At 39.3% G+C, this 14922-nt stretch overlaps 1 protein-coding gene across 1 annotated transcript; it reads left to right on the top strand.

Moving 5' to 3' along the window:
* The first annotated feature begins 542 nt into the window (after positions 1-542).
* LOC135479750 (centromere protein I-like) lies at positions 543-13903 on the top strand. The gene is made up of 13 exons (XM_064759654.1): positions 543-560; positions 1910-2050; positions 3240-3404; positions 4165-4285; positions 5213-5298; positions 6295-6412; positions 6957-7021; positions 9085-9209; positions 10153-10306; positions 10828-10949; positions 11793-12072; positions 12466-12507; positions 13462-13903. The coding sequence occupies exons 1-13, from the start codon at positions 543-545 to the stop codon at positions 13609-13611; spliced, it is 1587 nt and encodes a 528-aa protein (XP_064615724.1). The 3' UTR covers positions 13612-13903.
* The last annotated feature ends 1019 nt before the right edge of the window (positions 13904-14922 follow it).

Genomic DNA, 14922 nt, shown 5'->3' with positions numbered 1-14922 from the left:
TAATTGTGTCTGATGGATGAAAATAATTTGTTGGTTTCTCGGGGATATAGTATGGCTTAATCATTTCGGTAATACATATTGACTGGCTGCTTGAAAATGTCATTTTCTGAATCCTGTCTGTCATGATGTGAGTCCTGTCTGACATGATGGGAGTCCCTGAGCAACAAAAGGGGAATCCCATCTGAAATTTGAGGAATCCCATCTGACATGAGGGAATTCTGTCTGCGGAAAGAGTAATCCAGTCTGACTCATTGGAATTCCATCTGATATAATGGGAGCTCTTTCAGACATAAGGGGAATCCCATCTGTCATTAGGGGAACCCTGGACTACGGAACATAAGTGAAATCCTGTCTGACATAAGGGGAATCTCCTGTGACATAAGGAGTAATCATAGTTTACCTGACCTAAGGGAAATTCAATCTGACACAAGTGGAATTTTGCCTATTTTTAAAGGGAATCCTTTTGGACATAATACACTCTAAGTATGACGTTAAACCCCAAGCATACACACACACACATAATAACACTCCCATCTGACATAATGGGAATTCCATCTCATGTAAGGGGATTCTTGTGTGACATAAGGTGAATCCCATCTCATGTAAGGGGAATCTCATGTGAGATAAGGGGAATCCCATCTGATATAAGGGAATTCTGTCTAATGTAAGGGGAATATGATCTCATATAAGGGGAATTCCATCTCATGTTAGGGGAATCCCATCTGACATAGGGGAATTCCATCACACATAAGGGTAATTCAGTCTTTTGTAAGGGCGGAATCCCGTCTGATTTAAGGGGATTCCTACCTGACACGTATGGGAATTCCACCAGGCGTTTCAAGGGAAATCGCACCTGACATTACGGGAATCCCACCTGACTTGAGGGGTATCCTGTTTGAATCCATGTGCACGTTCAGCACATTTCTAAAGAGAAAATATGGTTCAAACCACACTGAAAGTTGTCTTTACAGGGAGCTTATTAGCAAGCCACAAGCTTGCCAGTGGCTTGCCTGAGATATACTTGTGGATTGCATGAGGTGTGCCACTGGCTTGCAAGTAAAGTACTATAACTGAGAAGTTAAAGTTACTTAAGAAAAAAAGGAAATTTCTCCAAAATAATAGCAGATATATGGGTCTAGTGTCATCTTTATAGAACATATGTCCTAAAACACAACCATGTACCCTATTTCTTCTAATTTTGGGGACACCTGGTCTGATCTTTTTAGCCAATATACATGTAATTGTAGCAGGAATATTTACTTTTTTTTTCTCAGATGGTGAAACCATTTAATGAACAACATACTCATATGTTTGCTTTTCCAAAAGGCTGGTAAAGAAATGTAATATTCTGCTTTCAGCACTGCTAATATCTGTCCCCAAAATCAGAAGAATTAGGGTAACTGTTTTGTATTCGGGGCTGGCGTGCGGGTGCAATGCCATGACCTAGGAGCCTCACACCAATGTGATTAGTGTGAGTTTAAGTCGATTCCATGCTGGCTTCCTCTCTGGCTATACGTTGGAAGGCCTACCAATAACGTCGGAATGGTCGTGGGTGTCCTCTGGACTATGCCCGGATTCTTCCCATCATATTGCTGGCCACTGCCTTATAAGTCACTGAAATAGTCTTGAGTATGACATAGAAAAAAGCAAAAAAAAAATAAATCAAGTAATTGCTCTGGTTCATCCAGCCCCTCCCCACCCATAATGCTGGTTGTCATATAAGTGAAATATTCTTGAGTACGGCGTAAACACCAATCAGGTAAATAGTTCATATAAATAAAAGAAGTATTTGCAGACGTTTTTTTGTTTTTTTTTTTGCCGTCATTTCCTTCATGGTTGACATATTCTTGAGTTGTACTATGGACCTATTCTTTGTTGTTTCAGTTGTCTTAGTTGCTTTTTCTTACAGATATTGTTCCGTTCGGTTGATGTTCAGTGGGCAGCTGCCATTCGTCGTGTTCGGGAAAAGAATCGATCCATAGAGGAAATCAGTGTTGATATGGATACGTCAAGATTGAGGGCCAACAAGTCTTTGACAAGCTCTGCCAGGGTACAATTTAAAGAAGCCATGTATTATGTCATCCATCTATGTGCTCTCTGAGCAGTGACGCGTGGGAAGTCTTTGGTTAATCTTTTTTTTTTTAACATATAAATATTTATATTTCACCCAGAGTTTGGCATTTTTCCAGTGACCCATCTCAAGTTTGATTAATTTCTTATCAGAAAAAATAGTGACATCAAAAGTGTCATTTTAAGGTCATTATGTGCTTCTAAAAGCGCGTTTTTAGGTACCAAACTTCAGATAAGATACTATATTTGTATTAGAATACAAGGTCAGGTATGTTGACGAATTTAAAACGTGTACAAGTTAAAGAGAAACTGTTGCTTGTTGTAGATCTTGAGGGCAGTCATCTTAGCTGGCTTACTTAAGAGACATAAGGGGAATTCCATCTAACATAAGGGAAATCCCATCTGACAAAGGGAATTCTGTGTCATCTTAGGGGAATTCCATCTGACATAAGGAAAACCTATCTGACATAAGGGGAATTCCAGCTTATGTAAAGGGAATTCTGTCTGATGTTATGGGGATTCCATCTGATGTAAGGGGAATTCTGTCTGATGTAAGGGGAATTCCGTCTGATGTAAGGGGAATTCCCTCTGACATAAGGGGATTCCTACCTGACATATCCCATCAGACCTAACGGAAATCTTAAATCTTATAAGGGGCAGTAGACCTCTATGTGAAGTGAAAGACGATGAATTTAAAACACAATGTGTCTCTTGAAAGATGCTAAATTATAGGTGGCATTCAACATTTTCAAGCACTCTTTTTAAACTCTTTTAAGCAGTGCAATTAGGCTTACAATTATTCTGAAAATGACACTAAAATGACTCATTTGTGTTACTAATGATGCAAGATTCGTAAAACTGAGCAAATGATTTCTCCACACCTGATAGTTCTCTTAGAATGTTTCAAAATATTGGTTGCGGAGACAGTTGAAAAGTTTGAAATACTAGTGTTCATAGATATGGATAAAGTGTTACCTGTTGTTGACCTTGGACCACATTCACAAGTCTATGCCATTTTTTGGAACATTAATATTTTAGGGGAATGATGTTTTTTAAGTTATAATGGCATAAAGTGGCATAATATATGTAAAATGTGATAACATACATCACTTCTGTCTCTGATATAAATTGTGATATTTCACCTTGATGTATGATTAAATATATTCCAGCCGTCCAAGCGAGTGAGGTTGGAGATCCCTGCAGTGAGCACGAGTGTAGACGTGGAGGCAAGGCCAGAGGCAGAAGCCCTGATCCTGCACTTCCACAGGACACCCATCCCATTTTCTCACATCAAAGACTTCACGGAAATGGTGGAGAACCTGGAAAGAATCGAGGTATGTATCAAAGTTACATGGGAATGCAGTAGTAAAAGAATTATATTTCAAGGAACAACTTCCACAAAAATGATATAAATCTGATTTCACGTAACCTCTTCAGTATTGGAAGAAGGAAAATGTATAAAAGCCTTGCTTCGATGTGGTAAATTTACCCCCAAGTTTAATCAAGCAACCCGTTAGATTTACACTTTTACTTTTAGAGTCTCTCACTAATGCTGTCACTGTGAGTTCATGTCCAACTGACTTCCTTTCTGGCTGTATATGAAAATGTCTGTCAGCAACCTGCAGATGGTTGTGGTTTCCCCAGGGCTCTGCCTACTTTCTTCTCACCATATTGTTGGCTGCTGTCTTATAAAGTGAAATATTCTTGAGTACGGTGTAAAACACCAGTCAAATAAAAAAATAAACAAGTAAGTATTGGAGTAATGGTCCTATTTTGATGATTTTACCTTTCTTATTGCCATGAGATTACAATTACTGCTTGGCTTCCTCTCCTGCCGTAAGTGAAAAGATGTTCCAGCAACCATGCAGCTGGTCGTGGGTTTCCCCCAACCTCTGCCCCGTGTCCTCCCACCATAATGCTGGCCACCGCCGTACAAGTGAAATATTCTTGAGTATGGCGTAAAACACCAAACACAAAAATAAATAAATAAACAATTACTGCTACTTGCTTTAACCTTGCTGAACGTGCAGGCTCAGGAGTACTTGTTCTCAGCTACTATTTATTGTTTTGGAAACACTTTTCTTCCCTACACAGATGCCTGGTCAGATCGCTGCAGTACTTCAGAACCCCTTATTACAGCACGTGGTGTCTTGTCAACACAGCAGAACGACAGCAGCCCGTTTCAGTATGTGGTTACAACATGCCCTACTGGAAGGTCAGTAAAGACGACGACATGTACATGTGTTTCTGAAGGTCTTCAAAACCTTCTGGTGTCAACACAGTAGAATATCTTCGTTATGTGCTTCATTTTTCAAACAGTTTATTTGTTGATTGAAGAAAAACAGAAATGAATCAGCTTCTTTCGGCACATGAAAGTGCCATTTTCATAAAACCTTCAAAATGCATCTGTTTTGAACTTTCTATTGTGAGAGCTATCGGCTGCTGTTTACAAACTGTTAAAAACAAAAATGAAAAGTACGTTATCACCATTTTCTGATTATGTTTAGTTTATTTATTTTTTTAGTTTATTGATAGGAATTTTATGGTGCACTCACAAATATATCACTTATACGAAAGGTAGCCAGCTTTATGGTGGGAGGAAATTGAGCAACCTGTAGGGGGAAACCCACGACCATCAGGTTGCTGACAGACCTTTCGATGTATGATTTATGCTTAGTGATTTAAATGATTAATATTTTGGAAGCTAGTTTAACCATTATATCCATTGTTTAAACCAATCAGATTGCTGCAGAGTGGCCACCTGACCGGCAAAAAAGCTTCAGAGTCACTTTTGTGCATCGGCTGAGTCAAGTATTTTTGTAACAAACTTTACGGTAGTCATCTAAATGATCCTTAGCCAACTAACTACAGAAGTTTTGTTAAACAGGTCCTACTAGGAGACACCATAGAGAAATGTCCTAAGGCATTTTAAGGCTAGCCCTTGAAAATGTAGACTAGAATCCTTTTGGTTCAGCGGCAACTTATTGTCGAGAGGCTCATTAGGTTATAGCAAACAGCAATTCAGGCACCACCCCTCATGTACCAGATTGCTTTCTAACTAGTGAAATATCCCTCAGTGCAGCTTTAAAATATGAACTTAAATAGGATCAGATAACTGGCTAACGGGTTTTCTTTATTTCAGAGTTTATTAACAGTCCAGATGTGACAGCTGTGAAGCAGAAAGAGCAACTGCTCCACTTAGTCATCAAATACTCAAACTTTCTTCAGGTTAGTTTACCATTGTCTTTTGGTTTCAATAGGAAAGATAAGAAATAATTTCACTATAATTATTTCGAAGAAATAAACCTAATTAGACACAGAAATTTTATTCTGATGAGCTTGGCAACTCTGCAGATCAGATCTGGAATTCTTACAAAGAGTGGGAGGCGCCATGTTAGGGAAACCTGACCTTTTGTCCATATGAGTCTGAGGTATGTGTGATGTGATATCGGGTTTCCCCGTTTCTCTAATATGGGGCCTCTAACATCCTCTAGCAGGTGCGTTCTGGGGTTAGAGAAGTAACTCATGCCTGATTGGTTCAAATTGATGACGTGTAGGATTTTGCTAACTTTGAACTGAGTATCTCGATTATGCAACATCACAGAAATAAAAAGATTGGCTTTATAAGCTTTATGTGGGGATACTTCATATGAGGATACTTTATGTGGGATATGTTATGTGGGGATACTTTATGTGAGGATACTTTATGGGATACTTTATGTGGGATACTTTATGTGGGGTACTTTATGTGGGGATACTTTATGTGGGGATACTTTATGTGGGGATACTCTATGCTTTATGTGGGGATGCTTTATGTGGGATGCTTTATTGATGCATATATACATCTGGTCTGGTGTCTTTTCTTTTAATGGATATATTTTTGAGGAGCCAGCCTGTTTGTAATTGAAGGGATCCCTATTGGTGAAAAAAGTTGTCACAGGGGGTCAAATGCAGAGCCTAAATCATATTGAAAAGTCAGATCAGTCAGCTGGTCCCTGTACTCACGTTTTGTTATGTAGATGTGAAGTAAAACAATTCAGCTAATACAGTGTGCCCAAATTTTCATATCATTTCCGTATCATCAGCTTCATGAACACTGAACGTTTAGAAACACTGTTTATCAGTTACGTTTCATGAATCATCTAATCCCTTAAAAAGCTTGAGTTTCAGGAAATCAGACCAACATTGCCATTGTTTTTGATAATTTGTTTTGTATCTTTACAGGAAGGCATCCCAGCATGTGAAAGGTTTCTGGAGAAATATTTAATTTCGTGGAATGGTCAGGATTACAAACGTCATATATTTGAGCTGATAGCGAGGTACAGGATGTGTCCCTTTTCAAGTAAGTACGGTACAGGCACTCTGTAGAGCATGTAAATGTATCAAACTTTTAAAAAAGGCTTGAAAACATTTTCCTAGACTTCCATTGGCTACACAATTTTAAATATTTGTTGGGCAAAGGAGTTGATTTTCTAGTAAATTGCAACATAATTGCAACAGGTTGATGGTTTCTTTCACATGATCTGACGAGTGTGCTGCATTTCTGTCCCAGATATCATCTGCAGCCCAGGGAACTGTTAAAAGTGTCAAAATCACTTCACAAAAAATAAGGAAAGTAAAGTTACCTGTAGAACTATCTCTGAAAAGGGGACACCTGTATGTCTGTTTTGGTAGAAGAAAATCCCCTAAAACTGAACAACCATTGAAATTTATCCTTCCTAATCCATCGTCTTCCTCTCGAAATTTATCCCCCTTTCCACCTGTTTTTGTGTAACATACCAGGCCTTTTTGTAGAGAAACTCACCGAACTCTTACTCTTTCAGTCATTCTGTTAATTGTTACATTATAATAGTGGGGTTTGTCTCCTTTTTTTCGCTCTGTTTCAGGATTAGAAGAAACCGTGCTAGAGCCACTGCGATGTTTGTTTTTCAGTTCATCTGTTTATTTTAAGGTAAGTTAATCACCCACCACCCACAAAACCATATTGACATGAGGGGCCCCCGTGGCTCAGTCGGTTAACGCGCTAGCGCAGCGTAGTGACCCAGAAGCCTCTCAACAATGCGGTCGCTGTGAGTTCAAGTCCAGCTCATGCTGGCTTCCTCTCCGGCCGTACGTGGGAAGGTCTGCCAGCAACCTGCGGATGGTCGTGGGTTTCCCCTGGGCTTTGCTCGGTTTCCACCCACCATAATGCTGGTCGCCGTCGTATAAGGGAAATGTTCTTGAGTACGGTGTAAAACACCAATCAAAAAAAAAAAAAAAAAATCATATTGACATGATACATGTAGAAGATACATGTATCTGTAGAGGTTAAAGTCTCTGGATCTGTTTGCTATTCCATCATACACACTCATACGTACACCAGTGATCACTTTCACAAAACTCACTAAGTCGCATTCCTTTTTTTGTAAAAGCTAATGTTGATGTTTACGTTATAGTGCCATTAGGCGACATTACTTCCGAGAAAAGTTACGAAAAGTTGATTTAAAAATTTTTAAACCTAAAAAAAATTGTGACTTGAAGAGCAGAATAATACCAGCAGACATATACCTTCAAATGTTTGTGCGTACCAAGAAGACTTGTTTTACACATACTAGAGATTTTGCAGAGGGAGGGAATTGCAACAGCTTGTCGTTTGTCTTTAAAGATGAAGACCTCTAAAAGTTGAAGTAGGGATCACTAAATAGACCACTTAAAACTATGTGCAAATATACTTTCATTTATTTCTTTAGATTTTCGTGAAAAGGGTGAAAGACGTTCAAACATTTGAACTCTAAGGTGGGCTTTATGGACCTTACTATCAGGGTTTAGGAACTCTGATGTCATAGGAAGTTTTTCCAACTCTAATCACGACACTGAATGTTGGAATATCTCTCCTTGAGTGAAACGGTACTGAAATACTGTTCCTAAAAATACTTTCCTTCTAGTGAACATCAGGAAAAAAAGGTGATGTGACGTCAGAGTTCCTAGATACCATCAGTATGGCTCATAAAGCCCACCTTACTATTCAACACTTTAAAAAATCTGAAAAAATAAATGAAAGTATTTTAATGCATAATTTTCATTTGTGTGATGAACTTTACTTCACATATTAGCTTTCTTTTACTTTATCATAGGTGGCTGAGACTTAGGTCTGGTCTTCAGCATGAACATCAATATAAATATGAGTGTTATTTCTCATTACATTACAAGTATATTTTAATCTCTGTGTTTTAAGTCTTTTTGTGGCGATAGTTGGCTGCTGGCTGCCCAAACTACCGGTATTAAAATTAAGAAGTAAATTAAACAAAAGTATGATGGTTTAGCAATAAAATTTTTAAGTTTTCATGTAAATTTCTTTCACAGACTTAAAATTTCTTAGAAAGCATCATTTTGAAAATTTACTTATGCACAGTCACATTGTCACCATTGAAGTTTGAGATCAGAGCCTTTACTGTTTTTCTAGATATGGCCCTGGTTTATAGTGTAGCTGTTGTGGGACTGACTAATAAAAAAAAATTTGTATGTTTTATTTGTTTTCTCTAAATTTTTAAAATGATAATATTTCGCAGTCAAAAGTAAATCGAGTAAACTAGAGAAGGTGTTGGGTGCTAAATTGAGACAGAAAAACATGGAGGCCAGGGTGCCAGCATAACAGCTGTAGACTGCATAAATTAATCACAGTGTGGCTTTGTTCTTCGGACTCTTATACAATTATTTTGTTTACTTTACATATGATGTTTACATTTTTGAGACCTTAGATGATTAATGTATTTGACGTAAAGTTTAGCGTTTTTCAACTGATACGTTTTGCTTGGCTCTAATGGATTCATCCACCTTACGTGGCCACTTCAGAGTATTTTGGGGAAATTTGATTAATTCTCAGAAAGACTTAAGTATCAAAACTGTTATTTTATGGCCTTTATGTGCTCCTGAAAATGCATTTTTACAAATCCAGTTTCAGGTGAAGTACAATATCTTGTACACTACACAGCACTCAAGCTGTTGAGTTGACCTGTGTGTTTGTTGTTGTTGCAGTGTCAGGTGCTTGTATCGTTGACCAGTCTGCTGAGGAACTACTGCTTGGTGGAGTGGAGGAGGTACCTGCCCCAGTCTGAGGATGAGAACAGCTTACAGGAGGATGGGACCAGCAAGAGGAAATAGTCAGTTCTTACTTGTAATACATAACCTTCCTCGACTGGCATGCAAAAGTTGGTACATGGGTCTTGATTAAGTCAACATGACCTAAGGCCACAACATGCATTTATTGCCTATAGATGACAGAGTTCTTCTTTGTTTCTCTGTTGCTTGTTATTTGTGTGATAGTAATGTTAGTTCTCACATTTAAACCTCCCAATGGTGGCCGAGGTGGTTAGTGTGCCAGCATAGCGCAATGACCCAGGAGTCTCTCATCAGTGCAGTCATTGGGAGTTCAAGTCCAGCTCATGCTGGCTTCCTCTTTGGGAAGGTCTGTCAGCAATCTCCAATGGTTGTGGGTTTTCCCCAGGCTGTGACCGGTTTCCTCCCACTCTAAAGCTGTCCATTGTTGCATAAGTGAAATATAAGTTCACAGTGATGAACAAAGAAATGGTCATGTATAAGTAATAGGTTGACTTATTCCTATACAACCTGGTTAGGCAGGTTCTCAAGGGGTACACCACTTTCATTACCTCACCTGACAAACGCCTCGGGTATGGCGTCATAAAATAGTTTCAAAAGTTTTGAATTTACATGTAGTTCTCTCCATGCACCGACTGTTTGTGACCGAGATGCCCAGTGGGAATGACTTGTACTTCTGAATCAGGGCCCAGTTTCCCCAAAATGTCGTTAATGTATGATAATTGCACATATAGGACAATGGTACGGTAATATCGCATGACAAATGTACGATAAAAAAACTAGGCCAAGATCCTTTTAATTTTAGTTAAAATATGTAAATTTATGTTCTTAAGACTATTGACTTTGGTGTCAACTTGTGGGCACAGTTTGTGAAAAGGTATCTTAATTAAAGAAGTCCTAATGATTATCCAGCACAGTATTTCTTAGATGTCATGAATATTTTTTTAGCATGATAATGCATTAACTCCTGTCCTTTTCAATCAACAGTATGAGCCTATTTGATGAAGGTGTTGAAGAGTTCCTGCCAAGGGACACAATCCAGCGATTGATAGAATACGTAGACAGAATATGCTGCATTGCTTTACTGGTGGAAGCAGATAACATTCTCCTCATGAACTACATCCTGTGTTTTTATGAGCAGGTGGGTAAGACAAACTTTTAGATTACTGCTAAAATAATTTAAAGTAAAACTAGAAAAGAAACAAAACAAAATATGACGAAAAGACTGTGGAAAAGCTATTTTCATATTTTTTTGGACTAACAAAAATGCAGTCAAAATGTTTAATTATTATTGATAATACTGGATGCTACTGACATGAAGCATGTTTTTTTCAACTTTTGTTTTAATCTTTCAAGCAAATTCTTATGAATCGTTGAATATGAACACTTGGCTGCATTTTATTCATAAAATAAATGGTGATTTTGGATATATGTAGTTTTCGATGTTTTTTACATGGATGTTTTATTCATTTTATGTCAGTCCTGTTTTCACATAACCATCATCGTATAAATGAAACATTTTTGAGTACCAGTAAGGCGTAAAACACCAAATAAATAAATACCGTGTATAAATAAATGTTTTAGGATGAGCCAAATACATTCATGGTAATCAAACTAAAATGAATCACCTGCGTTCTTACTCAAATATACATATATTTTCAGGTGTGTCAGCTTCCCAAGTATAGCATACCTGTGATCTGCCTGCCATCTCGCTCTGTTGTATATAGAATGTTGTTAGGAGTGAGTGCAATGCCCACGTCCAGGATTTGTGGTCTTCTATGCTCGTGAGTATTATGTTGCCAGCCAGTAATTAGGACATAAAAGCCAAGTGGCCAGCTTATTTATGCTCATCGATGACTTGCTCTCGCGGCCATGTGGGATCACTGACAGAAGAATTTCATGGTCTCTACTGGAATTTACCTTTCACTGTGCACTGGGCCAAGAAATTGTGTTGAAGGCACACTAATACAATCGCCTTGAGTTCATTCTGGCTTCCTCTCCAGACCTACATGGGAAGTCCTGCTTGAAACATGCAGTTGTTGTGGCTCTGTTTGGTTTCCTCCAACCATAATGCTGGCTGCTGTCGTATAGTGAAATATTATACAGCGTAAAAGATCAATCAGATAAATAAATAAATGAATTTGAAATATATGTATTGGGATTACTTTGTTCCCGGTTTTAGACTGTTGTATTCGAGATACAGGAAAGAAATAACTCAAGTCAGATCTCAGGGACTTTGTTCTGTTTCCTCTTCTATAACAGTAGCCTCCAAATATGACTAGGTATAACCTTAAGCAAAACAAAAATGATAAAGTTTTTCTTAAACTGGTGTTTGTTTTCTCATTAGGAATGCAATTAAGCTTTTGTAGTAGGTTTCTACTCAATTTTCCTGTTGAATACAGTCTAGAAACAATATCATCTAGTAGAATTTGTAGAATTTTGGAGATCAAACAGTGCTGGACTTGCTCTCCATTAGGTTTACATGTTTATTGTCAGATTTTGACTGAATTGTGTGTGCGGATTACTTTTGTGTCCCGTCAGATCAAGATCGGAAATGATTTTGAGGCATGGTTTTGTAAGTTTAGCACAGAATATAAACTTGCTTGTTTTCTGCCTTGTTTCTACAGGTACAAAACGGCTTTCGACCAGCTCAAATCATCACTACAGCATCTCAATGTGACAGCTGAGGAGACCGGCTTGAGCCAGATAGATGACCTGAATCTATACATCACGGACTTTGCTACGTCTCTGTGGCAGTACAAAGCCTTCCAGTCATCCCGTCCGTCAGCGGCATTCACCTTTGACCCTGAGGTCATCCAGGCCCTGGATGTTCCTCATCCCAGTGCGTGCCTCTCCATTCATAGTCACCAGAGCCTGCTGGGGTTTGTGGCGCAGTTCTTACAGGAGGTTAGTTTACAGGGCTGATTTTGAAATTTGGTGTATGCATGCACTTTAACTTACTATAATGTCATGATGTGGGTTGAAGTACTCAGAATTTGAGACTGTCAAGTTTCTCGGAGTACGTTGCAGGGACACAGTTTTTTCGTATAGACGTATAAATTTCTATAAATCTTCCTAGTGTGTCTGCACCAGCGATGGGGTATTTAGCATATCAAACATGTCGGATACCAATAATAAAAATGTGCCAGTTATTCCACTCTGTCTTCGTATCATGTCCGCTCCATCAAATTTCGGAGGTCAAGATGATCGATGAATTTGTTTTTGAAGCAAAGCAAGAAGGCTTTTCTCTCAAAAGTTGTTTAGACTTGTATAAGATGTGTTGTGTTTCTGTCATTGCAGACTCAGCCAGAAGGAAGTGTGGTCCACCCTAATTCCATCAAGGTAAGACATTACTTCGGGGATGGTGGGGGGGGGGGGGGGGAGAGGGGGTCCGTGGCAGATGGGGTTAGCACGCCAGCATGGCACATTGACCCAGGAACCTCCCAACAAGGTGGTCGCTACGAGTTCAAGTCCAGCTCATGCTGGTTTCCTCTCTGGCCGTCCATGGGAATGTCTGCCAGCAGTGTGTGGATGGTTGTGGGTTTCCCCCAGGGCTCTGCCCACTTTCCTCCCACAGATGTCCTAATGCTGACTGCCGTCGTAGTGAAATAAATCTTGAGTATGGCATCATTCAAATAAATAAATAAATCTGCTGATGAAAAGACATGCTTTACTACATGCACTTGCAATGCAATCAGGGTTTCCATTTTACATAGAATGTTTTTCTAGCCAGCAGTACAGGTAGTGCATGTTGGAAACCTTACTGTTAGATAGCTGTTGCTTACATGAAACATTCATATGTATTCTAAGCATATAGGGAATGATGCCCCACAACTGCAAAATTGTGTTTAAGATTTTTATTTAACGCGGTAGCGAAATGATTAGAGCACCCTTCCTTGAAGTCAGGAGACCGAAGATCAAACCCAGGTGGGGTCAAACCAAATTCATTAAAAAACTTACTTGTTGCAACACTCAGCACTGAGAGATTAAAGCAAGGAAACAGGACTTGTTGGCCCGGTGTCAGTGTAATGTAACTGGGTGGGTGTCACGTCTGGTGTCTTCGGCATGATATTCGCTGGCAGAAGCAATTTGGCAGCATAGACAAGAAGACACAGTGTATGTACACACACAAATACCTCCTCGTCACGTGACCGAAAAATTGTTCAGTATGACATAAAAATCTAAACATACAAGTTTTGGTTGGAATACTGGAATTGCCCTGACATTTACAGTTCTCCTGATTTTGCTGTTTTTCCAGTCTTCATTTTGCTTACTTCTTTTGTTGTTGTTTTTCAGGCGAGTCAAAACACCAAGCAGATGTACCTCAAGTTCCTACAGAGGGTGCACCTTCATGGCATTGTGCAGTTTGTAGCAACATTTATCAGGCGGAAAACACGCAAAGACGCATCAAGGGAAGTGTCAACAATGATCATGGAAGAAGTCTGAATCCTGTGTCATTTAGGGGAAAACTCTCAATACATTTTGCTCACTACACTGACATGTTGTGAACCTTACCATCACTTATCATTAACCGGGGCCTCCATGTCCGAATGGCTCGCCGGGAGTTCAACTCCACCTCGTGCTGGTTTCCTCTTTAGACATATATGGGAAGATCTGCGAGGAAACCGCAGATGGTTGTGGGGTTCCCTGCTCTTCCCGGTTTCCTCTCACAAGAATGTTGGATGCCGCCATATGAGTGAAATATTCTTGAGTACAGCATAAAACACCCTACCTCATGCATCATTTATTTGTTTATTTGATTAGTGTTTTACGCCGTACTCAAGAATATTTCACTCATACGACGGCGGCCAGCATTATGGTGGGTGGAAACCGGACAGAGCCCGGGGGAAACCCGCTACCATCCGCAGGTTGCTGACAGACCTTCCCACTTAAGGCCGGAGAGGAAGCCAGCATGAGCTGGACTTGAACTCACAGCGACTGCATCGGTGAGAGGCTCCTGGGTCATTACGCTGCGCTAGCGCGCTAACCAACTGAGCCACGGAGGCCCCCCTCATGCATCATAAAATTATGCATGATAAACTGTGCAGCAACAAAATGGAACTTTGTGGTAACTACATGGCATGTTGTATCAACTGCTTGATAATTAGTAGCAATTTGTGCTACATGTGTGAAACATGCAACACGTTTTATGGTTCATAATAGCTTTTTTTTTTGAGAGCATGAGTACTATGCAGCAAGTATATGGTAGGATCTGAATGATAAGAAGCTGCTGTGTGCTACTTTGTATTAATAAGATTGTACTTGTAGCAAGTACATGTATAATTGTAGCAACTATGCGATACTTCATGGCATCTTCATGGTACTTTGTAGCAATTATGTGATATCTCATGGCAACTACATTGTACCTTGTATCAACTCTGTGATTTCTCATGGCATCTTCATGGTACCTTGTAGCAACTGTGTGATTCCTCATGGCAACTACACGGAACCTTGTAGCAATTGTGCGATACCTTCCAGAAACCACATGGTACATTGTAGCAACTGTGTGATGCCTCATCACAACTACATGTTACCTTGTATCATAATGCTGTGGTCACAGGTTCAAACCCAGCACTTGGTGGTTTGTATTCACACTGGGCTTGTATGAACCACAAGTACATATGTGTATAAGATCAGCTTTAGATATGAAACTGCCTCTACTGTTCATTGCATCAATCAGTGTAAACCTAGAACATTAGTTATCTGTTTTTGGCACAAATATGTAATCTCATGGTTTTTTGTTTTGTTTTTTGTCAC

This window comes from Liolophura sinensis, chromosome 12, assembly GCF_032854445.1.
Source record: "Liolophura sinensis isolate JHLJ2023 chromosome 12, CUHK_Ljap_v2, whole genome shotgun sequence".
NCBI lineage: Eukaryota > Metazoa > Mollusca > Polyplacophora > Chitonida > Chitonidae > Liolophura > Liolophura sinensis.
The sequence above is the reverse complement of the archived record's forward strand: the minus strand, read 5'-3'. Positions and strand labels throughout refer to the sequence as shown.

Bases quoted from the DNA above. Each gene is read 5' to 3' on its own strand.
- LOC135479750 (XM_064759654.1), top strand. The intron at 5,299-6,294 runs GTTAGTTTACCA...GTATCTTTACAG, and splicing joins AATACTCAAACTTTCTTCAG to GAAGGCATCCCAGCATGTGA. The intron at 10,307-10,827 runs GTGGGTAAGACA...ATATATTTTCAG, and splicing joins TCCTGTGTTTTTATGAGCAG to GTGTGTCAGCTTCCCAAGTA.